At 38.1% G+C, this 27,110-nt stretch overlaps 1 protein-coding gene across 1 annotated transcript in view; it reads right to left on the reverse strand.

Moving 5' to 3' along the window:
• The window catches only part of LOC135217317 (midasin-like), a 236,269-nt gene that overhangs the window by 24,582 nt on the left and 184,577 nt on the right, over positions 1–27,110 (reverse strand). The window contains 5 exon segments of the mRNA XM_064253103.1: positions 819–913; positions 7,890–8,133; positions 13,732–15,008; positions 15,011–20,856; positions 22,296–22,416. Coding sequence (XP_064109173.1) covers positions 819–913; positions 7,890–8,133; positions 13,732–15,008; positions 15,011–20,856; positions 22,296–22,416 — 7,583 coding nt within the window.

Here is a 27,110-nt window from a genome sequence, read left to right on the forward strand (position 1 = left end):
AACTAACTCCCAAATGTACATGTCCCTATCCTACCCAAAAGGGGATAGGATAACATGATTAGTATGGCCCAAGTGAAAGCAAAACCCGCTTGCTAGGACTGAAGGTATTAAAATAGTACAGCCATCCCCATCCTAATCACATTATAGGCAAACTGGAAAGAAAGCCGAGAGTCCTATTCCTAGAACTAGACCCCCCTGGAATCTGTGGTCCAGCGCCACAGAATAGTTCCGCCTGAAAAAACAGGTCAAAACACTGTCAGGTATATGATGGTTCCTACCACAGTTCTCACTAATTAGCTTCAGATTTAACTCCACTTCAATTCATGATATATTTTATTTATTAGATTTTGTAAATTTTAACATAGGTGGAAAAATCCACAAATGTTAATCCTAAAATATAAACATAATAATATATGAGACTCTTTGGTTCGAACCTAAGAAAAAAAAAAAATTCCAGAGGTTCAAGAGCCCCCTCACCACATCAAGGTGGTCCCAAGTTGAGGTGGTGAAAAACACTGTATGAAACTAATATGGCTATGTCCACTTTCATTAAAAATGCAAGCACCTTCAAATTAAAAAACTGTACAAATGTCTAAATGGAAGTAATAAATTACTTTAATCTTTTAAATTTTAATTTACTGATAATGCATCTACTCCTAACTTTAAGACTATAAGTCTTTCTGTCAATGCTTTTAAAAGTATCCTGATCAAAATCTCAGTTCATCTTATAAAACAAAATTCTATACATTGTAGAATGGAGAAAAATACAACAATCTTAAAGATTAATATGAATTTTTAAAGGTTGACAATTAACTTACTTTATCATTCTTACGAGTTTCATCCTTTTCTCTGTTTTCATGTCGGTGTTTTTCCTTTGTCATGAGACCATGCTGGATAGATTTTTCATTGTCACCTGTAAAATTAGAGTACATATATCATAACTGTAAAATAATGTATTGTTCATAAATGGGTTATTTGTGGCTTAATAGTTGAACATACAAAAATTTCATTTGTAAAACGAACTATGACAACTATTATTATATTTATAGGAACAAGTTGACACCTACCCTAGTCCTGTACTCAGCTATCATGGTTGATTTTGATTCTAAATGCAGATAATAAATTTGCAGGAGTATATATAATGGTTGAAATAAATTTATACCTTTCTAGACTGCCGAGTGGATATGCTCATTGTCAACCTACTTCAAATCCAAATACGTAATTCTGAATCCTGGTTAAGGCAGGACTTAAATATAATAATTCTCTTTGGATGTCAATTGTTCCACAAGTAAAGTGAATCTGATATTAATGGTTATTTGTGGCCCAAAGTTTCAAAATATAAAAATTTGTGTGAAATTAATGACTACCACAGATATAGCCACTAATTAAATTCAGCTTTCATGGTAAGGATGGTTAACTTCAATTCTGGGTATAGGACCTGGATTCCACAAGAATATGTACAGTATAACAGTGGACTCCCCCTATTTGCATTCTCTGGATTCGTGGATTTCTCTCGGGAACGTTTCCCCACATTATTTGCGGAAAATTCGCATATTCGCGGTGTTTTTCTATGAGAAATATCCACAAATTCCTGGTTTTTTTATCAATTTCATCATAAAATGCACTTTTTGTGATATAGCTATTAAAAAAACCAAGTATAAACAATTTTAGTGGAATTTTTCTTGAGTTTTAACTAACAAAATAGGCCATTTTCAGCGTTTTTATAGGGGTTCCAACTACTATTCGCGGGTTCTAACTATTCATGGGGGGTCTGGTACGCAACCCCTGTGAATGCGGGGGGACCACTTGTCTTGCCCCATTTTTCCATTTCTCCTTACAATATTCATCTGTCCCTTTATTTGTGTTCATGCTTATTCCCTTTTTGAATTTCACCTTTACAACACCTGTATGTTTTCTTGTTTATCATTTTTAACATGTGTACTTGTCCACAGGCAACCATATATTTCCAGCAAGGTCAACTGCTGGAACACCTGTGTCCAACTCAAACCTGACTCCTGTATGCAAAAGTTTTACTGATATTCCTTACACCTTTTTCTCGCTGCATGAGGGAGTAGGTCTAATTCTTCTTCTCAAGACACCTGCACATTCTGCAGTGACAGATGTCCTCTAAGACTATTAATCCTGTTTTGTTTGGTAGGTGTGGAGAAATGCAAAAGTGAGTACTATTTAGTACAGCTAGATTTAAAGGTGGAACCCGCCTCCAACAATTATGCTCCACTACTTCTTGGTGGTTCCAAACATAACCTATTCATCAAGAATTACTTGAAGCCCATTCCAGAAGGGCATCATCCTCAAGAAAACCAATATCCTTAGAGCACCAGCAATTGTTGCACCTTCAACCCATAGCAATCATATGACTAATGAATGTTACATGGATGTGAATAACAAAAAATACAACCTTTTGATACCCTGTAACAACAAACTGCAACATTTTGTCGCTCATCATCTTCCCTTTTGTTTTTATGTACATAATTGTAAAAATACAATTAACTTTGGTAGAGAAAATGTGCAGTTCTTACTTCAGTTTAAAATACTATGTATATCTACTTTATAATTCTTGAAAAAATGAACCTCATAAAAGTTCAAAATTACAAATTTCATGAGAAAAAATGTGTGCTTGCATCCACAATTCAGGAATCACCGACAAGAATAAATGCAAGTATGTGTCAAGCAAAATCCAGTTTCACATTTGCCTGTTCCTTAACTGTAAAATTCTATTCTTTTATAGATTAAACACCTTGGCTGTATGTTTTGAAGAAGGTAGTTAAATCCCTACACCCTTGTCTGAAGTCAGAATTTCTGGTTCTGATATCAGTTTTCCTTTGTGGTTCCATTTCACATATCTTAATTGGTGAGCAAAAAAGTTCAATGTCATTCTAATTCTAGTAGCAGGACTTATTAAACACAATCTCTTGTTGAACTGTTCATAATTTTTTGTAAAAAACTTACAAGCAGTATACAATCTTTTACTAGTATTTTGTACACAGTAAAAATGAATTTTATGCTATTCCCTGGTCCAAATTATTGGTCTACAGTGGGGCATCGCTTAGTCGCAGATCAGCAATCACGGAATCAGTTATTCACAGGTTTTTTCTTGGACCACTTCTCACGCTATATTGCAGGTATGAATCGCAGCATCACAGGTTTGTCCGTGTTGCATATGTGATGTTTATCGGTAGGCTAAGCCTCGGCCGCGGTCCGATAATCACCAACATATGTGAAAAGACTTGCATTATTATATTAACTGACAATAAAGGTAATAAAACCATTCTCACCTTATATATTATTGGCATATCTTCATAATAAATAGCCTATTCAAGGTTTACGTATGACGTTCATTGGTAAGCTAAGCCTAGTTGCAATGCAATAACCACCAACATACATGAAAAGATTCACATTATGATATTACCTGACAATAAAGGTAATAAAACCATTCTCACCTTATATATTATAGGTATATCTTCATGATAAAATGCGTATTCAAGGAATAATTCCACATCACTGCACTAAACTTATAGTACTCCGAGTGGCCAGCCACAAAATGTAAACATATTTCGAAAATGTAGTATGTATACGGTTGCGCTCACAGCGACCTTTATTGTTCGATAACCTTTTAGAAATTTTAATAGTAACATTAAGCTTAAAATTATTTCGAACTTCATCATTATTTTGGTAATATGTATACGTATATAACTTCTCCTGAACAATGCAGTCATACAAACGATAATTGTCATAGATTAGCGTATTATTGTTTACTATTCGCGAGGCCAGCCAGCTGACAAAATGTACATACGTATATCAATATCAAATTATGGTAGCGTTCACAGCAAGATTATCGTTTGAAATTTTAATAGTACTATGTAATTATGGTAGTAATAATGTTTGTAATATACGTAACATTCATTTCCAATACAAAATATCATCGTTATTTTGGTAGTAATTAATAGTTTAGAATGATCATATGTACTCTGCATTGTTAGGGGTTTGTGGCAGAGATGAAACAAACAAAATAATATTTTCCTAATAGGCTATGCGTTTAGGAAAAACATTACATAGAATTGGCCTTGCGACTTCATTTACTTTGATATTTTTTTAATGATACAATAACTATCATTTGTACTACTAACACCATCTTCACATAACTAATGTAGTGTGGTTGAGTAGTTGTGCAATACGCGGATCTGTTGAGTCCAGTGTTACCAATTTCACATTCTTAATGCTACCTTTAATTTTCTTGAGGTAATTAACAAGAAAATTTTCAATCTATCATCTGGCAGGAAAACTTGCATTTGTTTTCAAATAGTACATCTAGCATACGTAATTTGACATCAAATCTTTGTAATGTTAAGTTAAATATTTCTTTTATTCTACTATGTTTGATATCTCATGTAAGAAAACAGAGCAAAATCTTTCAAAACCATTTTCAGGAATTGAACAGAATAGGTTTCGAAATTATTAAGAATCATGTAACGTAATGTACAAGTACACTGTGTATGTTAGAAACATGTTTGAATAAAAAAAGAGAGCAATTGGTTGAAACTGTCTGGGTGGCAATTGTTGTCTATGTTGTGAATTTTTTAGCACTTTATGGAGCAAAATCTAGCAAGAAATTGCCATTCCCATTTGGCAACACTGGCCTACCCACATTTTGTTCATGTTATTATCGAAGTGGTGTTCGCCGCGTTCTTTATAAATTGTACCCATATAAACGAGTTATGTGGCATCCAAAAGCCCTGATTCTTTTACTCTTATGGGAAAGAAGCCTAAACGTCAGATGAAGGTTATTATGTGTAATATATTAACGTGTTGTGAAGAAGGGAAGAGATGTTTCGTTACATGCTGCTGGTAGCATTATCTTTATTATTCATAAGATTGCACTGCAAAATTGTCGCCATCTTTATCAACATAGATCATTGGTGATTACCCATATGATTTACATAATTTTGATATTTCTCTTACCTCTCTCCCTCTCTTTCCTTGTAAAAGAAAAGAGGCCCACGTAAGTATGTAATAGCACATGCGTATGTAGGCTTCTAGCTGTAATCCATAGGCCAGCAGGCTACATGTGTACAGTAGTACATATACTACATATATTATTAAGCCTTTAACGCTGATTGGACGTATTAAACGTCAATATAAATTGTCTGTTGGGTGCCGATTGGACGTATGGTACGTCGATATGAAATTTTTTTTTTTTTAATTTGCGGAAAAATAGTTAAAGGCCTACTAGGCGAAAACTTTTGAATCACGCGCCTTGGGGGATGCTGGGAGCTCACGGATCAAGGCGTTGTTTTGTTTACAATCGTTACGCAGGCGCGCAAGCGCGAATTTCTTTCTTATCGCACTAAAAAGTATCAGCGACACATCTCAGAAATTATTTTGTCACTTTGACATAATTTTTGCACCATTTTAAATTAGCCGTTACATAGAGTATTATATATGAAAATGTGCGCAATTTTATGTAGAATACAACAAAAAACAACTCATGGTTGTAGCTTTTATTAGTTTTGAAATATTTTCATATAAATAACAATAAGTGCCAAAATATCTACCCTCGGTCAACTTTGACTCTACCGAAATGGTCGAAAAACGCAATTGTAAGCTAAAACTCTTATATTCTAGTAATATTCTATCATTTACCTTCATTTTGTAACAAATTGGAAGTCTCTAGCACAATATTTCGATTTAAGGTGAATTTATGTAAAAATCTTTTTCCTTACGTCAGCGCGGTAACTCTTCCGAAAAAATCATATATTTTTTCGTGCAATTGTCGTAATGCTTGCACCATTTTAAATTAGCCGTTACATAAAGTTTTATATATGGAAATGTGCACAATTTCATGCAGAATACAACAACAAACAACCCATGGTTGTAGCTTTTATCAGTTTTGAAATATTTTCATATAAATAACGATAAGTGCCAAAATATCAACCTTCGGTCAACTTTGACTTGACCGAAATGGTCAAAAAACGCAATTGTAAGCTAAAACTCTTACATTCTAGTAATACTCAATCATTTACCTTTATTTTGCAACTAATTGGAAGTCTCTAGCACAATATTTCGATTTATGGTGAATTTATGATAAAAAATTTTTCCTTACGTCCGCACGGTAACTCTTCCGAAAAAAATCATAAATATTTTTGTGCGATTGTCGTAATGTTTGCACCATTTTAAATTAGCCGTTACATAAAGTTTTATATATGAAAATGTGCACAATTTCATGTAGAATACAACAAAAACCAACTCATGGTTGTAGCTTTTATCAGTTTTGAAATATTTTTATATAAATAACGATAAGTGCCAAAATTTCAACCTTCGGTCAACTTTGACTTGACTGAAATGGTAAAAAAACACAATTGTAAGCTAAAACTCTTACATTCTAGTAATATTCAATCATTTACCTTTATTTTGCAACAAATTGGAAGTCTCTAGCACAATATTTCGATTTATGGTGAATTTATGAAAGAAAACTTTTTCCTTACGTCCGCACAGTAACTCTTCCGAAAAAATCAGAATTTTTTTTGTCCGATTGTCGTAATGTTTGCACCATTTTAAATTAGCTGTTACATAAAGTTTTATATATGAAAATGTGCGCAATTTCATGTAGAATACAACAAAAAACAATCCATGGTTATAGCTTTTATCAGTTTTGAAATATTTCCATATAAATAACGATAAATAGAAAAAATTCGTCCTTCGGTCAACTTTAATTCGACCGAAATGATCAAAAACTGCAATTCTAAGCTACAACATTTACAGTCTAGTAATATTCAATCAATTATCTTCATTTTGCAACAAACAGGAAGTCTCTAGCACAATATTTCAATTTATGGTGAAGTTTTGAAAACCGCTTTTTTTACGTCCGCGCGTTACGAATTCATGCATCATTTTGTGACAATATTTTCTCTGTGTTGCCTTGATTGTTTTACAATGTGTTATATACCAAAATGATCACAATTTAGTGTACAAGACAACAAAATAAAAAAATTAACTTGTTAGCTTTAACTGTTTTGCTCACAGCGCGATTTGTATACAATTATATATGAAATTTTTTTTTGCGCTGTCATATATCCCAATATTTATATATGATAATGATATTTTTTCATTTCTGATGGTTGCATACTAAACTTCAGGCAATGAAAAAAAAAATGGAGCCAAAAATTAACCCTTAATCTTAAAAACTAAGTGTGCTGTGATTTTTTGGAAAAAAAAAAAAAAAAAAAAAAAAAAAAAAAAAAAACGCTTCGGCGCTCACTCGCGACCGCTGCCGGCATACGGGAGATGATTTTTAAAATACCGCTTAGGTGTTTAAGGGTTATTGACCTTCAAATTCTATCTTTTCACTTAGTTTTAAAGCTATAGCATTGAAATTTGGATATAACTTAGAAAGACATTATAGAACAATGAAATATAGAGCCCTTTTTCCAATTTTTGTTTCGTCTTTTTTTTATAATTATTTTTCCTGATTTATAGGGTTTATTTTTTTACCATAATGAAAAATTCATATCTAGCAAAACAATGACTTAAAAAAAAAAAAAAAAAAACTCAATTATTGGAGGTCTACATTAAGTCTATATAAATGGTAGTAATCCCAGGTCTAACATTAAATATCAAGAAAGGAGACAGAATTTGAAAAATGGTTATTTTCAGGATAAATCGCCCTGGCGTCACAAAACCAAAGGTCAGAGGCAAAAATCATATGTGGTTTGAAAGTGTCCCAAGTCACCTTACTAAGTGGTATGCATGTCAAAGTCCTGTCCTTAAAAAAATGGCATTAGCCGGCCAGCCCCCTTAAAGTATAATAAAAAATAAATGAAGTCTAAACCAGCATTTCTAATTTCAATTTATTAAAAAAGGAAGAAACTTACCAAGAGTCCTATCCTCATTGGTCTCTCCTGGCTTACGTGGTTTCTCCATGTCAGCTTGATCACTTGCAGATGTTTTTGTTACTAGAGCTGAGCTTTCACCCTTGTGAGACTCATCCCGAGTTCGACTCTCAGATTCACCTACTCCTTCTTGTTCCTCTGTCTCTTCTCCCATCTGACCTTGTTCATCCTGTTCTTCATCTTTGTCTTCCTCTCGTTGGCCACCTGTCTCTGTCTTGGGTCTTTCCTAGAGGAGTGAACCATCAAGTTAACCCATGCACATCAAAAAAATTTCAAGAATCAATACCTACTGCAAACCATAGCTATATCACTAATTAAGCTAGTTAAAAAATGACAAGTTTTAAATTAATTTGCATGTTTAATAAGCTAACAAACCTGTGGTCTTAACATTAAGATAAATCTTCTGCTGTCATCCGGAAACTGGTAAAAAACTTTAAGAATTGTTTATGCAAGGAATTGGTGGCATCCAGCATCCATCACAGGGATGAGGGAGGAAGCAGCCAACAACTCAATCTCAACTTCGTGAAATATTAGTTTTCTTCCAGCCCAGAGTTAACTGACAGAGAGGTGACTTGAGGTGGGCAATAAATGTGAAGACTGCAGGTTTGTTAGATATAAAAAAAATATAATTTGAAATTCGTCATTTATACATGCAACAAACCTGGGTCTTAACATTAGGATACACTCACTTTTGTTGGGGAGTTAAGAGAATCCTGAACCGAATGGAGCTGTTAGCTATATGGGTATCCAACAGTCAGACTGCTGGGCTACAATACAACACAAGAGATTCATTGCACAGGAGGAAGTTAAAAAGCTATACAGGTGTACTCCTCACTTTAGGATGTACTCGTTTTACGACAACTTGGAGTTATGACAGGTTTATGACCGGTCCGATATTCATTTAACAAAAATCTATCGAAGTTACTACATGCGGGGAGTGCAGTGGCAGCACAGTCATGAGTGTAATTGTACGCAGTTGTGTACGTTAAGTTGGGCTGAGGCAACTGGCAGTGCAGCCTCCATCTCATCACCTCTTGCCGTCTCTCATGGTCTTTCGTGTGCATCACCCAGTCGTGATAGATTCTGTAGTAATTTTTTGCTCGATACTCGCATATCCTCTCAAGATGTCAGAAAAAAGAAAGAGTACTTCTTCTCAAGAATCTTCTGCCAAGAAGCAAGGAAATCTATTGATATCGAAACAGCTTAAGATCATCAAGCAACATGAAGAAGGAAAGAAAGTTCAAACAATCGCTATTAGTATGGGCTTAGCGCATTCTACAATATCTACCATCCCAAAGGACAAAGGATGAGTGAAAATGGCCAAGACTACAATAAGACAATGCTTTGATAACAAGGCAGTGAAAAGGCCTGATACAAGAGATGGAAAAATTTTGGCCATTTGGTCTGACAACCAAACAAACAAACGAATGTCTATTAGGCATATATAATTCAAAGTAAGGTGCTCAGCATCTTCAAAATGCTCAAATCACATGAGGGAGAAGCGTGCACAGAAATGTTTACGGCAAGCTATAGTCCTGTGTATAATTTATGACTGAAAATTAATGCTATTAGTTGGAATAAAGAGAATACTCTCTTAACGACGGGGTCACTGGAATGGAACCCCGTCGTTAAATGAAGAGTACCCGTGTCTGTTCTGAACAGATAACAAACTAGGAAGCCACCTACTACATATACATGTTTGTTATCGTTTCTCTCTCTCCTTGCTAGAGAGAGAGGAAGGGTTTGCTACTGAAAGATATATTCGCATGGAATATAAAATATAATGACAGTAAGGCTACTTCATTCACCTGTATCCGACCAGTTCCAGCGTATGATGGATCCATCTTACCACCTGTATGTAGAGAAGAAAGGGACAAATGGGAAAGGAAAAGAAACCAGCTCTCTCAATTATTCTCACTTTCATACAATCATCTTAGGTGAGGATGTTTGTATCCCAAAGAAGACCCTTGAGGCCTTCTGGGGTGCGATACTCCTGATCTTCTCTCCTTGAAAGGGGAACATTAACAGACACCAAGCAACCATCTTCGATTACTCAGGTGTGTGACGAGACGATCCAAGGACTGATCCTGAGATATAAGCCCTTGTGGCCAAACTCCAAAGAGTGGCAAACTCATCTGAGTGTTGAGTTCTCTCTGTCTGCTTTGCACCTCCTGGAACAACTGAGAGGGTTAAGAGAACAAGCAAGGAGAAATTGCACTCCTACCTGTCCTGCTAGAAAAACCAGCAGGGGAGGTAGACTGTGGGTGGTCGTCAACCTGAGGCGATGACAACAGCATGGGGGAAGGAGGGTGCTTATGCCATGGCCTAAGGAGTAGAAAGTTCACTTGAACTGAGTTGACCACTAGATTCGACTGATCCGAGTGGTCCAAGCCGATCACGGCAACACGATCTGAGACTGGGTAGCGAGCAGCGCGACTGAGCTGAGACAAACACATGAACATGATCAGGGGCTGGATTGGGTGAGTAAGCTGAGTGAGCCTAGCCGAACTGAGCCTATTGAGTGGGGGTTCTTGCCTGTAGTGCTGTCTTGAGAATATGCACTATCTCCTTCAAGGGAAGCCCCTTGAGAAGAAGACTTGAAGGGGGATTCTATGTGCTACCCAGAGTGCTCAGACCCTAAGTTCCAAGTCACGAGGATGGGACCTGACCGAGCACTCAAAAGTAGTGCTGGTAGATAGTGTCAAAACACCTGAATGTCTTGGCACCTATCTCGTCCTATGCATAAACCAGGCCGAAGAGCAAGCTCCCTAGAACTGGTTGGGAAGTGCCTGAGATTCCACAAAATACTGGGGACTTGACGACTCACCAGCCAAGAGCTCGCAATTCAAAGGAACCCGAGCACCGACATTCCAAGGAATTTGAGTGCTCGGTGAGACTCCTGAATCTAGTAAGAACAAACACCAGGAGTGTTCTCCTTTCAGCTTCTGAAGAAACCGAAAAGGACTGACACAGAACTAGTCTTAGACATAGATTTCTAAGAACTGGAATTGAGAGCAGACCTTGAGAGGTCGCACACTCGAAGCCCGAGAAACGTGAGACCTGAGGAGAAAGTGAATTGGAGATACAACAAGAGAACCACTGCCTTCCTGGAGAGAGGCAGTCCCTTTGAAGCCCCAAAGGACTTCTGAGGGGAACCTCCTCCCTGCCTCTCAAAGTGCTCGAACCCTCGGGATCGTGACACCAGGTAGGGAACCTGACCAAGCACTGGTGTGCATCTGAGGCAGTGTTGGGAGGAAGAGATAAGACACTGAATGTCTCAGCCCTTTCTCTCATCCTGTACCTGAACTGGGATGGTGAGAGGACTCTCCAACACCAGTTCAGGATGCTCGAGACTCCTTAGAATCTCGAGCACTTGAAGCATCTTGCAAACAAGTACCTGACACAGTATCTGAAGTCTGTGCACCCACGGCTCTCGAAACACAAAAACCAGGGTCATGTGAATCAGTTCCCAAGCCTGAAGGACGGGGGAGAGCCAACGAGAGATCCCATTGCCTCCTTGGAAGGAGGCAGCCCCTTTGAACTCCTGCAGTAGGACTTCTAAGGGGAAAGAAGTAGCCTTCCTCTTCTTTGGCTGAATGAGATCTAGTATCTGGTTTCCCAGGACCTCCTCAAGCCTCTGAAGAAGAAGGGAAGAGGTAGCAGATGAGAAAGCTGAAGCTAAAGCTGAAGCTAAAGCTGAAGAAAACAACAGCTACCTCCCACAGGGCATCTTCCTCTCCGACATCTTCTACAGGATGGTGGTCAGGAAACACAGAAACTGTCAGGCCAGCTTAGGCAGGAACAAAACAGAAGCAACCTAGGAGACAGGAACATCAAGAGTAGCTACACATCAATAACCGTGACAGAAGCCATCAGGGCAGCTAGGGCAAAAGGCACAGCAGGAGCTGTCCAGGGACTGGTCACCAGGGCAATAGGAGCATTTGAGACAAAGTACACAGCAAGAGTAGATGGGACCACAGGTACAACAAGAGTAGTTGGTCCATACTGTCAGGCACAGAGTTGGAAAACCATGGACACTGATGTGGACCTAAGCCATCGATTCAAGAGAACTGTGGTCATTCTGAAGTAACCACTGTATGAGTGGCATCTATTGCTGCACACTACGATCCTCACTGTCGACCTGTAGAAAAAGCAAAGATAATTAGTAAAGGGAGACTCCTCCCACTCTGAGAGGCACTGACCTACAAAGCGAGAGGTCCCTGAGACAATGTTTCTTGACACCCCCCGTATGATCTCACCTGGCATGCAAGTGAAGAGGGAGAAGGAGAGATAGCAAGAAGGGAAAGCTTACCGGGAAAGAGAAATGAGGACAAAGGGGTGACTACCAAGGGCCCTGCTGGAAATTAAAACTCCTGACACTCGGCAAACTTCCTCCAAATTTCCTCCCTGGCAAACTTGTCAACAGCTCAGGTGGTGAAGACCAACAATCAGCACAAGACAGAATAGGGATACAGTCATGCCCTTTTACAAGTGGAGGGTGTGAGGCCCAATGATAGGGGAACAAACTTGTTATACCCCTGGCTGCTGATCCCAACATGCGCTGGGGGATGACGGTTTACGCAAGACTATCACACATTGTGGGTTTGTATATTAACAAATATCAAACACAATATATACACAAAAACAACATACAGGTCACCACTGGAAAAAAAAAAAAAGACTGAATGACAGTCAGGCAAAGGGCTCTGAAAACATGTCTACATCACTTGATGGCCGAAAGCAAACTGGAATGTTTACATTTGGGCAGGCTGGTATTCCTGCCTACCAGACGGTAGTTACTGCCTTATCGCCTTGTTCAAAAGTTTAACGTCCATTTTCCAGCTTCGCCAAAAGTAATTCCTAACGTAAAGGCCCAATGGTTTGTGTACTGTGTAGGAACAATAACATTTTTTAGAGAGTTCTCAGCTATCTGAACAAAGAAGTTGGGAAACTATAGTGTTCTAGGGGATTTTCCACAACCACTCTCACAAACTGAAGCGTATGATTTGTATTTGGTCATTAAAATACAGTTAAACAACACTGTGTACTGAAACTACCATAAAGTCTGACTAATGGTAACTTTTCTCCATTAATGCTAGGAAACTATGAGTAAAGCAAGTTCAGTAGCCTTGAAACCTTGATAAAAGTAACACTGCTATAGGTCAGTCTGACTGCTCCAACTTAGAAGCCAATATGTCAAAATTAACTTTACATAACTTCAAACTAATTTTCTCTATTATTTTTCACCCAATTTCACTAAGATTTCAAACATGATAAACCCAAATCTTTCCATGGGACAGCAGAGGTTTCTTTTTATATCTGGCAGGACCAAATTGTAGCATGTCTAAATCCAATCCTATGACATTTAGAAGACAAGAACATATTCATTCAAAAGTTATCATATGGGATTGGCAAGATATTTAAGTCATGTCAGGTAATTAATGTGTGGGATGAGGCATATAATCTTTTATAATTTACAAGAGTATAAAACAAAGGGCCACTTACACTAGTGAAGCATATGTCCTTTATTCCTGGTACAAATACTAAAGCCATATGGTTCTCTTGAATGTGATTATTATTTATATTAATTTAATTATATAGACCTACTTCTCAATCCCAATAAATTTATAGTGGAAATTAGTTGCGGGTAAATGTAAGAATCATCGAATCTTATACAATACAGTTTTTACAATGTCAGAAGCATGACTCAAAAAACATCACTGAAATGGATCAAATTCTAGTTTGCTTCCACATATTTTAGGTTTAAATGTTACTTCCTATTCTACTTACTCTTGTCTAAATTTAGAAAAAACTGCAAAAATACCTTTGTTTCATCCTTGCTGCCCTCAGTTGTGTCCATTTCTGCTGCTTCTGCCTTTTTACTTTTGCTCTCTTTATCTTCAGATGCTTCGGCAGATTCTTCCTCTTGCTGCTGCTGCTCCACATCATCATTTACTTCTTCTATCCCTACTTGTCGGTTATCTGGCTTATTTTCAGAAGAATCTTCACCGTTTTCATCTTCACCCTCTTTCTCTTTCTCCTCATCATCACTATGGTCTGAATTTCCTTTGTCTGTTTTAGCATCGGTTTTACTAGAGTCTTCAACTTCATCTTTTTCTTCTTCTTCCTGTCCTTCTTCTTTCTCTTTTGTTTCACGTTCCTCTTCTGGGAAAACGCCCATTTCTGGAATGTCAAACTGGTCCCCATCCTCCTCTTCATCCTCTGCATCAGCGTCTTTGTCATCTAAAACCATTTCATCATCTAAATCCAAATTTTCTTCCTCCTCTTGATCATTTGGATTATTTTCCTCACCAGCATAAGGATCTGCAAAATTATCATCATATTCTACTCCATCATCAGCCATTGTGTTTTCTTGTCGTGTATCTTCCATTTCCTCCAGTTTTTCCTTCTCTTTCCTTTCCTTATCTTTTTCTTTTTTACTTATATTATCATCTTTAGCTACCATTTTGGACTCTCTTTGTTCTCCCTCTCCTTCACCATCATCTTCATTTAAATCTTTATCCTCATCCTCATCATCATCATCACCACCTTCATCATCATCACCCCAAAGTTTTTTATCTAACTGCTCTGCACCTTTTTCAGTTTCTCCCATTTGCTTTTCATGATCTTCATCATCACTGCCACTTTCATTGTCATCATCATCATTATCCCTTTCCTGTTGGTCAACATCTTGCAATTTTCCTTCAAAGTCGCCACTCATCTCTACACCTTTCTCATCCTCAGGCAAATCCTGATCTCCAGATTCCTCTGTTTCACCTTCTCTGAGTGCAGACTCAAGCTGATCTTCCGATTCCAAGCGGTCAGACATATCTTTCTTACCCTCCCCCTCTCCCAGACCGGTACCATCAGAGTTTTCAAAGCTTGTACCACCTTCCCCTCCAGCTTCCTCCTCTTCCAGTTCTTGAGGACGACAAAATCCTTTCAGTGCAAGATGCTGAAATATAGCTTGAAGAATGGAAGTAAATTTAGTTAGTGACCTGTTACTGTTGACAATAAATACAAATACAGACTCACACATACAAAAATACTGTTCCAGTAGCGGTGAAGTGGCTTTCAACATTAATAAAAGTTGAGGTTCCTTTCAGATTCTTTCAACAGTGCTTTCAGCATACAAAGAACCTGCTTTAGATGAAGATCCTTCCTGTCAGCCTCCAAATCTTCTACCAATCCTTTCCGAATCATTTTCTTTTCAAAGCCATCTTCACTTTGATCTGTCTCCCTTTCTCTTAAATGATGTCTCTTGTATATGTTTTCAACTGCTAGCAAAATGTATGCTAAACAAGACTCTAATACACTGACATTTTTTGTCACATTACAAACTTCTTGCTGTGGTTCTTTAGCTCCTTCCAGAAAACTATTTTCAACAAATGCACTCAGTTCAACCTTCTTTGATTCCCAAACACTAATCCACTTCGAAAGTGTTTTTGTCACTGGAAACTCTCTTTCATCACCCACAGACAAAAGGCTGATAACTTTTTTAATTTTCTCTGTGTCCTCTACAGTTCTTCTAATAGCGCCCCTTAACCTTTTGATGAAAACTGGTGTCACAAGATGAGTGCCATTTTCAAAGTGATTGACATACTCAGAATATTTTCTTACAAAAGCAGGTAATGACTTCCCAATGTCCTCTAGTATGCACTTAGCCTCTTCAAGTTTCATTTGATCAGGTACCTCTGGGCTTTCTTCTATTAACAATAAAGGGGAGGAACTACTCACAGTGTTCAAGATAATGTTCACTTCACTTATACCGACGTTAAGAGCTGTATTCAAGGTGTGAAGTTGTTCCCAGCAATTTAACATAGCAGAGGGTGGAGGTGGATTTAAGTCAACATTCTTGATGTCATGTAAAATGCAGTGCAATTCTCTTGTATGATCACTAAGGTCAGATATAGATTTGTTCTGATTACGAGCCAACAAAAACAGATGACATGCTATTCCCTGCAAACGCTTTATCATTTCAGGGCCCAAGTCTTTGTGAGCTTGTTGGAGTGATGTCAGCAAAAGTGAATGGCGAGCAATGGAACGGTTCAAGTATTTCACACACCCTGACCAAGCCTCACATGCTGCTTTGGATTCAGGTATATCTTTATGAGCTACATTAACATCCACTGGCTTGGATCCAAAACACTTGTCAATATCACTTTCATCCCATATACTGTTACCACGTGTGTAAGAAACACCAAGAATATTAAGGTACTTGAATAAATGAGCAAGAGAATCACGTCGCCGTTGCATGACGTTACGCAGCTGTTGTAATCTCACTTCCTTTTCTGGCACACTTTCTGCCTTTGTAGCTGCTTGTTGAAGATCCTGATAATTGCTGATAACGTTTACTGTAAACTCATCAAGTGAATCTATGTTTGATGAGTAATGATTCTTACCTAAAATCTTGCTTATAAGACTATGGCAACGATTGGTAAATGATGATAACTTACTCAACACAATTTTATCTGTTAACATGGTGAAACAGATGACATCGCCAGGTGACTTAGGAATTTTAGGCATTATTAAAGCATGCACCTCTTGATTATGTTCTTTATCCCAAGCACCAGTATGATCATGACTTAGTTCTGAGGAGGTATCACACAGCACTGGTGAAACGGGTGACTTTAAGGTTTTTTCCCAGCTTCTCATGTGACGGTGTAAAATTCTTTGGCTTTTAACCACAGACTCACGAACAGAAAAGAAGTTGATGTCATTCCAACGGGCAATTTTCACATATGATTTTACATCTTTTTCAATTGGTAATCTAGCTTTCGAGAGATTAGCTGTTACTTGTGGCAAAAATTGCAAATAATAGTGGTAAAAATTCCAAGTTAAAGCTAAAAGTCTGTTTTTAACTTTGCTCTTCTCTAATACAGTCAGATTACAGTGGAAGGCATACAAAAGGTCTAGCCGTGTCTTGAAGTCACCAAGAAGAGATGTCTCAAAATACTTTTTGAGTGTTGTTGCAACTTCTACAATAGACACAGTTTCGGTAAGACTTGCTTGAAACATATTAAATAGATGAGGCCACCATTTACGACCCTGCAAGCTTACTTTCTGAGTAACAGCGTCAAGACAAGAGCGCCATGCCTGTAGCTCCATTTTTCGCCATTCGATTATCTGGCGTGTTACAGGTTGCAATTGATCCATTAGAGATACTCTTGAATGAGCATTTTTTTCCCACTCTTGCGATTTATCTAGTAATGTCTCCAAGCCCACTACGTGTCTCATAAGAGGTGATGTTAAAGGAAATGCCAACACCCTCCTTATCACTACGTTTATCATATTAAGGCTGGGGTGATCTGGCCACTGGAAGAGCAACTCATTGACGCGTTCATGAACTGGTAGAAGAAGAGGGCGAACTTTCAATGCTTCTTGAGGATTTGGATCTTGATATATGTCATAAATAGGAGTAAGTATGGATGGTGTTTGATCATCTGTAAGAATGGCACATGAGGTATAATTGTTCAAAATGTGCGCACCTACTGTTGAATGATCTAATTTATTACTGGTTATAGCACCAACATTTCCTACTATTAGTTTCAAAACATGCAACCTCAACATTGCTGCTGAAATTAGCTGGTTAGATATTTTGGCTTTATTATCAATGGCTGAGAGCCATGAGGTATCAATTTGGGATGTGAAGATGATCCTGTGCCATTCACTCATTTCATACATTTGTTCATCTGTTAAAGAGCCAACAGGGACATCTCCCCAATCATCTATGACAGGTTCATCCACTTTCTTAGGTTCATTTAAATCTGGCCCCTCTAAATCATCAAATTCATGGTAATAAGCAGGGAAAGCCTCCTTAAATTCCCGTTCTTGTTCTTCTTCTTCTGTTTCTGAGGCTGCTAAAGTACGAGGTTTATAGCGATATAAATTTTCTTCTTCCTCTGATTTTAAAGCCTTCTGTTCTTCCTGTTGCTGCCATATACATGTAACTAGTCCAAAAAGCTCTGTAGTAAGCTCAATAGTGTGATCTGTCAAATATCTGTTAACATGAATAGCATTTACCAAGTCAAGGACCGTAGCTCGCATTATGATATTCTGCACTGTTTTAACTTGTCCAGGATACTTATCTTCAGGAAGCAATACTGATGCAGCTTTGATAACACTAGCACGTTCCTTCAAAAACTCTAAAGGCTTTGTTGGTTCCCTATGAGGTGGGAAAGAACAATACTTAGCAAGACAATGTCCCAAATCAATACCACATTGAAGATTGACAGCTCTATGATTTGCACTAACACTCATTAAGAGCAGAGATTCACAAGTTAATGTTACTGTTTGCAGCAATGGATATATCAAGTCCCGATACAATGGATACTGCTGTACAACTTTGGTAATAAAATTATCACAGGAGTGCAGTAATCGCTCTAATCTACCTTTGATATCAAATGGAACATCACAGGTCATCTTTGCAGATACAAAACCATCCAAAAGGCTCTGAATCTTTTCAGGTAAAAACACTGTGGACATAAAATGTTCAATGTCCTGTAGGAGGAAATGATAAGTAGGAGGATCTGGCCGAACTGCAATTTGCTGACTTAACTGAGCAACTTCAGCCTTCAAAACATTACATTTTTCTTCAACTAATGGTACATGAGGATGACACATTGACTTACTACCATGCCCTAAACCTCCACGTAAATAATTTAGCCAACCAGAGAAAGCTGAATATGATTCTAAATCTTGAAGCTCTTCTTGAGAGTACTGAAGTAAAAGGCTGCTACGTTTTGCCGGATCAACTGGCTCCATACGTGCAATGAAAGTGGTCTGGAATAATGCAAGGACTACGGCCATTTGAGCTGCTACAAAAGATTTTTCTTCATTATCTGAACAAGGAGAAAACTTCTTTGCTAGTTCTGAGATGACATGTAACTGGCTTTTCATAGAATCTGACAGACACTTATGATCTGAACTTGCGAGCTTGGTAGCTAAAGCTGATGCACTTTCAACATCCTGAAACTCGGTGGTGCAATCTGATGAAATCCCTAACACTGAAGCAAGTGATCCTAGAGTTGATGTTAAGAATCCAATCACAACTTTGATAAAGGAAGCTTCATAACTTACATCTGGGTTGATAAGTGAAAGCCAGTTGTTCCATAATGTTGCTTGAACTGACTTTAGCTGTCCTACCTTTTCCACATGAACACCAGCTACAACTTCCTCTATAATACTCTCTGATTTAGGATTCAGTTTGTTACTTCCAGCTGATAAGATATATGTTAACTGACAGGAAGCCGGGTGAATGTACATATCCTTTGCATCCCTAATTTGCTCCTCGAGTTCCTCTTCTGACGTTCCAACAGAATAATTCAAGTACAGCTTAGTGAAATGAGATGAAGTGCATCTCCTTAGTGCTAAATAGCTATGAACATTAATTACAGCAGGGGACCTAATAGATGGTCCTGACAAACATGCTACTAATTCTTTATAGATTCCTGGTCCTCTGGCAATGACACTCTGGATATGGGAAGAATCTACAAATTCCCTTCTACTCAATAATGTCATCAGTGCTACAAAATCATGTAAAGGCCAAGTCTGTATCAGTAGAGACAAGATGCCAGCTTTAAAGGCATCATGAGAGAAATCCTTGTTGAAACACTTTCTTTGCAATTTGTCCTCAATTGTAGTAAGTTTTTCATCCATGCTCATCACTGAATAAGAATTAAGGGCTTCTACTTCGTTTGACAAAAGTACTAATGTTTGGCATATTTCTCTACCTTCAACTGAAGCCAGAAATACATTAATTCTATGATTACCTGGCACAGGACTCAGTGCAGTTGAAATATCCACCAGTCGAGAGTGAGCATCTGATGAAAAAGGTGATGTGAAAGGTGCAGGAGATGTACAGCTCCGAATGTCAATTGCCAATTTATCTAAAGCACCAAATTGTCTGTCAAAAACTCGCTGCAAAGTATTAACCAATTCTTTCACTTCAGAAGGTACCAATTCCCTCCATGAGTTTGGCATTCTGTTTAGCAATTCCTCAATGACCCACTGCCAGTGAAGAGCTAACTGTGGGACAAACAAGTGAAACGCAGACTTTTCTACTACCTGATCACACAGTTCAACAAGGCGGTCTGTCCAACGCACAGCAGCAACTAAACTTCCCCACTCTACATTTGAAAGTGAAATCTGTATATTGCTACAAAAACTGATAATCATCTCATGCAGGGATTTTAACACTGGTGCCAGATATAAAACAGACTTATGCATGACAGAACTTTTGCTTATTATACCCTTGGTTACTGCCTCAGACATTTCCAGTACTGTCATTGAATCAACCTTGCAGCTACCACCTTTGAGATCTGTACTCATGTGGTACTCCCTGCAAAACTGGCTAAGTGTACGCCATAACCACAGAGCTGCTTTGTTAGCAAGACTTTCAGTAACACCAATGTCATTCCCCATTTCTGTAGCAAGTGCTTGCATGTTATGTCTTGGATCAAAAGTGTGTATTTTATTCATATTCTGAGTTAAAGCTTTAAGTAACTGCTTTGGTGCTACTGAATGCACATGATGTACAGCAACAACTGCCAACTGGCATAGATGGGATACTTCTGCAGGTATCTCATGACTCATATGAGCTATCCAGGTATGCAATAAGGGCCAGTCATGCACAGGTGTCGATGAAAGAATTAAGGTGAGGCACTGTATCATGTGTTGTTTATCAGAAGGTACTGAGCAAGGTGGAGGCAAGACTGATGCTGTCCATTCCCTAGAAAGTTCTGGATACAAAACACTCAAAAGATAAGTATGGAGAAGTGATCCTTTGGTCTTGATATATGCTATGTCACTTCCACTTTTGAGACTTCTTATGCTCATCACCTGATTTTCGAATTTAGGGAAAGGTATATTTGTAGTGGTTTTAGTTGCATTTATGACGTTACTAATAACCTTGTTTATGTTGTCACGAATATCTGGTTTTCCTTGTGATCTGGAAGGGAAAAGATCCAAATCAGTGAAATTTTTCATAAAAAAAAATTCTATAACAAATTTACTTGAGCACATGAATGTCATGGTTTTCTCCTACAGGTGAGTAAAGAATAGTCACTTTAAAAATGAACCAAATATAATACAGGCAGAGAAAAATACATTGTAGCAAAATCCAAAAAAAGTACTTATGCTCAGACTCCCACACCAAATCATGAATGTTACACCTACAATCTAATAACTCATTATCATCATCATCATCCAGGTGTCATATCCCCAAGGGTGTCGGCAAACATGGCTCGCCATTCCTCTCTATTTCCAGCTCTCTGCAGCAATTGAGCAGCAGACATTCTTCCTCCAGTCATTCTCACCAATCCATCCATATATTTTTGTCTAGGTCTTCCTCTCGGTCTCCTTCCATTGATTTTACCAGTGAGAGAGAGATGCTCAAGTTCTTGTCTTCTCACTATGTGACCAAAAAACTGCAATTGTCTACCTCTCACTGAGGTCAAAAGCTCTCTTTCAATGCCTACTCTCTCTAATACTTCATTAGTTTTCCTTTCTGTCCATGATATTTTTAACATCCTTCTCCAAAGCATATTTCTGCAGCATGTAACCTCTCCTCATCTGCCTTCTTCAAAGTCCAAGTTTCACAGCCAAACAACAATACAGACCAAGCAAAACATTTCACAAACCTCCTCCTTAGATTTATAGATATTTTCAAAATGGTGACTAATTTCTTGATCTTACCAAATGCATCTTTTGCCATGGATATTCTCTTCTTGATCTGTTTTTTGCATTTTCCATTACTTGTGACAGTGCGTCCTAAATAATTAAAACTATTGGTTTGTTTAACTGGTTCAGCATCAATTCTTATATCTATTCTTGGGGGTATTTCATCCTTGGTGATAGCCATGACTTCTGTTTTCTTAATATTTATTGACAGACCTCTTTGTCTGCTTGATTGGTGTAAAGTACTGATTAAAACTTGAAGTTTATCATGGGAGTCCACAATAAGTGCTGTATCATCAGCATATCTGATAATTATTAATTCCTTCCATGTCTCTTAGATTTCTCATTATCATTTCACTATATAAATTGAAGAGATCAGGTGATAACACACAGCTGACTTACATCTCTCTTGATGTGAATCGAATAACTACAATAATTTTAATCCTGGATGGTATATTCAATACTTACTGCCCCACTGAAAACGTTATGCTAAAGGGTCGTGTTTGTACATGACAAAAGTTTCTAATGGTCAATTTATTAATAAATCTTACAATTCTATTTCAATAAACTCACACATTTTAACTACTACTTTTAAAATAAACTCAAATGAAACAAACTTATGAATCTTAAATATAAAGGATTCTTAAAGAAAGGCAATCAAATAAGAATAAGCAGTTTCTTGAACACAATAAAACTTTCAAAATAGCTTACCTAAAATAAACAAGCATAGCAGCTTTCGTGAGGGCAATTTCTTCTTGAAACCCAGACTGCATCAAATGACTGGTAACAGATGCTACTCGTTTTAGATGACTTATGCCTAACTGTTCATAAACTGAAGACAAAAGAGAAAATGACTTGTTAATAGACTTACAACAATTAAGCCAAATTACATAAGAAATACGACTTACTACAAGGAGTCCCTGGTTATCATTGTGAGTTCTGTTCCGATAACCAGATTTTGGCACCGATACCAGGTTAACGGTACCTCTGTTCAGTATGTATCTGCACCAATACAGTGGACCCCCCATATTCGCGTATTTCTCTCAGGAACGTTTCCCTGCATTATTTGCGGAAAATTCGCCCATTCGCGGTATTTTTCTATGATAAATATCCACAAATTCCTGGGTTTTTTTTATGAATTTCATCATAAAATGCACTTTTTGTGATAAAACTATTAAAAAAACCATGTAGGAAAATTTTTAGTGGGTTTTTCTTGAGTTTTAACTAACAAAATAGGCTGTTTTTATAATTTTTATAGGGGTTCCAAACATTTACGGGTTCTAACTATTCACGGGGGGGTCTGGTACGCATCCCCCGCGAATACGGGGGGACCACTGTACTCTATAACCGGCACACTGATAACCAGAAATCGGTGACACAAGCTCCATAAAACTGGAGCACATAACCGGAGACTGCCTATACATCAGTATTTTTAGAATAAAATTCTATTTGAGAATTCTTCATCTCCAAAACACTGGAGACAATTACTGAGAATAAGGAGGATGGTTAGATGAAGCTACCTCCTCTAAGATAGTTGATCAGAAAGTCTTTAGGAATGAGCTTGGTAGCCTGTTATTTTTCTTGACCCCAGAAAATAATGGCAACCATTTACATCAGGGTGAACTGGTAGACTAAGAGTTATCTAAGGGTCTAGTTAGCATGAGCATGAGACATGCTCTGCACCACTCAGCCATGCTGACCACTTTGGATGATAGCAACTTCCAAAGATGGGCTCAGAAACCACAAACATGACAAATTTTCTAAGACAATTTGTATTTTTCATAGCTACAAACCTGAGATCTTAACAATAGGATAATTTTCTTGTGCCTAGCTGGATCCAGGTAAACAATTGGAGATTGAAAAGCAAGGAATCTGTGAGATCTGGCAATGTGCGCGTATATTGGGTGAAAACTGGTCAAAGACCGACACCCACGCTACCACGTTTAGCCTTTTTCTTAACTGCCTGGGTGAGCGATGCTATTGCTACTCTCCGTCCAACCCAGTTGTTTTGCTTGTTTTTATTCTTTTGCTTGTGTGTGTGTGTGTGTGTGTGTGTGTGTGTGTGTGTGTGTGTGTGTGTGTGTGTGTGTGTGTGTGTTATTATGGCTTCCTCTGCGATTTCTCAGCCTTGCCAACGTATGTGCCCGGGGACTCAAGGTTTTCCATGTTCTCGTTACCTGGCTTCTTCGGCTACGGACCCCCATTCTACATGCAGTAGGTGTCGTTTTAATTTTAGTACCATAACAAATCCCTGCCCGGAATGTTGTGCATGGCCTAAATCATCACAGTGGCAGTTATTTTACAGTAAGAGGGAGCACTGTAGAGTTTTGACTCTTCCTTCATGGGAAGGGTTTTTATCAGTTTCTTCTCTTTCAGAATCGGAGGCGTCCAAAATGGCAGCGCTCTGGGAGTCACTGGGTCTACGGGGTTTACCCTTCTTGGAAGGTGTGCTGGTGCATTTTATGGAAGCTGGTCCACCCCTCCCCCAGGCCTCGCCAGCTCTACCTTCTCCCCCTGGCCTTCTCTATGTCAGTGCCTGCTGTCAGCCATTTTGTTGTGCGCTGCCTGGGTACCATCTTATTGCTCCGCCAGTGAGGCCTGCCACTAGCACGGGTCAGGGGGAGGCCGTGACGTTTCTCTCAGCACCATTGGTGATGTCACTCCCACTTATTAGTTTATAAATAAAAAATCTGCTAGAAGAGGTTTAACACTGCTTACTGTACTAAATTTCACACTCCTGTGGTGCAAATGGGAACCAATTTAAAAAATAAAAAAATGAACTAAAGTTAATTGTCAAAGGATAATGAGGAAAGAGACCAATCTTTTGCACACACCAAATCACCCTTATTCATTTACCTATTTTATGATTCACTTCTCTCATCCTATCATCCTATGTCGGTTATCCATAATGATTCTTTCTTTATATAGAGTAAACAGCCCCATATTCGTATTCTCACAATTTGCGGGGTTCTCTATGGAACATATATAGGCATTATTCATGCAAAATTTGCCTATTCACAGTATTTTTCACTGAGAAATATTCACTAATTACTGTATTTTCATATTTTCATGATTAAATGCACTTTTTGTGATAAAACTATTAAAAATACTCAAGTACAAGCATTTTTTTTTTTTTTTTTTTTTTGTGCTTCAGCTATCAAAATAAATGTTTTAGAGGGGGTTGTAAGTAATTCACAGATTTAAGCTATTCGTGAGGGGGTCTGGTACACATCCCCTGTGAATATGGGGGTTCACTGTACATCAACATTTTTTATAGCATAGCCGCTGTTTGTCTTCAACGGCGTTACACTCTCATGGTGCCTCCAAACTAATAATCTCTCTGGGAGGCATCAGCCTTCTGTCTCCATTTTTGAAAAGAACTTCAGAATTTTGTGATGACTAGGAAACAAGAGTTTATAGTGCTACAACAGAATAAGCGACACTGTCCTCCGTTATGAGAGGAAAAAGCTTCCACTGGATATGGCTACCCAGCAATTTGGGACTCCTATAAGAAAAATCTCAGGACAGCCATTGCTGAATTTTATGCTAGGCTCCACATAAAGATCTTCGAGTGTCTAGCAGAAAAATGTTCACTGCAGTAGCCAAAACACTTATGCGGACCCTACTGGAAGTACTCTTTCACTTTCTGGAATGTGGCATAAAGTCTTGAAAGGAAGCATTGGTGGGCTCCAACACTTTTCTCCACATTGTAACCTCCCTATTGATTCCTTCCACTGTCTGCTGCGACTCTTTTTGAAGAGCTTTTTGTTGCACAAATCATTAAATGAGCCCGGCAACAGAGTTGCATAATATAAGTAGTATACTGTTCTTTAACAAAGGGGAATCTGGGAAACTACCCTTGAGAGTTTCCTCTTCCTTAGCCTAAAAAAGCTTGATATGAATCAGAGCTGTACAAGCCCCCAGTCACTATTACAGGACCCCTCCAACAAGAGAAGGCAGGCCAACAACAGCATCCAGTTCTGAACTACATATTACAAGGGCTTGCATGGTTGGGGTTGTCTTTTATAGCTTTAACCCCTTCTTTACCGGGTGGGTGAGCAGAATGTAAACATTGCGTTCGCTGCCGAACTGAATCTCTCGGTAGTGACTCCAGTTTAGAGGGGTGCCGATCGTAAAAATATTTGCCAAAAATACACTAATCAAGACAGGCTAATGAAATTATCAGGTATTATTAGCACTATAATAATGCATATTCTCTGTTAGTTTTATCATCCTACAGGGAAAATAAATGATTTTATGAAAAAAAATGTGAAACTCAGTGTCCCTTGGTACAGGGACACTGGTGGTCGGTGAGAAAACTACAGTCTTGAATAGAAATTCGGTCTTACAGAATGTTGGTATATCGCACCTGGAACATGCACATAAAGTATTATCAAAATAGAACAGTAAATAAGCACGTAATAACAAAAAAATTAGCAAAAACTAAAGCGAAAGCCCCGCCAATAAATATGGAAATCGCAAATTTTATAGTATATCTTTCAAAAATTGGTCCATGTCATTTTCTACATTTTCTAAGATTAGTTTCATCACAGAAAACAACAGTTTAGGGGCATCAGGGGTATCTAAACTAATTTTTCAAGTTTCTTGTCCTCAGAAAAAATCGTTTCTTTTTCGCTTTTTCTCTGGTTTGGTTTTTTATATATAAAGTTACTATAAGGTTTTATTTTTACCTTCATTTATCTGGTGTTCATCTTTTAATTTTTATTTGTAAAATGTAATAAGTGAATAAAATAAACTAAATACCAGTCAAATGATGATACAAATGGTTTATACTTGGGTAGAAGTTATTACATGTTTACGCTTGTCTGGTTTGTGATTTTTTGTTGAGACGCAGTTCATCTGTCACCTACACACTACTATAAGCAGTAATAATATTTTTTTGGGTTCACCATACGTCTGGCATCGTGTCATACTGTTTATTTTGCTCCAAACTCTTCAAACCGAAATTACAGAATGATTGGAAGTCCCTATCTGAAAAGAGGAGTTTTGGTTTTGGTGGTACTATGCGTACCACCTTTATGCACCCAGTGCGGTGTAGTAGACTTAAATGGTGGTACCCACCTACCTCCAAACAAACTTTCGGTAATGAAGAGGTTAACATGCAGTGAAAGTCCTCCCTTTGGAGGACACAGTATATACAGTGGGCTAGGGTATAGCTGGAACCACCCTCCCCATCCTCTAGAGTAGTTTTTTCCAAAAACCAGACCACCTTTTAAAAGATGGCTTTATTTGCCACCACTCTTCAGCCTCCCCATGAAGCATTCCTCTGAACGAAAGGTGATCCTTGATCCATCAAATCTGAGGAAACAATGTTTGCATAAATTTTTACATATACTGTACCTATTTCATGGGAGCTCAGGAATGAAGGACTTTAACTGGTGGTCTCCACCTAGATGACTGGTTAATCTGGGAAGCAACCAAGATGATTGCTGACGACACCTGAGAATGGTAATCGACAGATTCCTGTCAAAAGGTTTCTTAGGAACAAGTCCTAACTTACATCCA

Source organism: Macrobrachium nipponense, chromosome 7 (assembly GCF_015104395.2).
Source record: "Macrobrachium nipponense isolate FS-2020 chromosome 7, ASM1510439v2, whole genome shotgun sequence".
NCBI lineage: Eukaryota > Metazoa > Arthropoda > Malacostraca > Decapoda > Palaemonidae > Macrobrachium > Macrobrachium nipponense.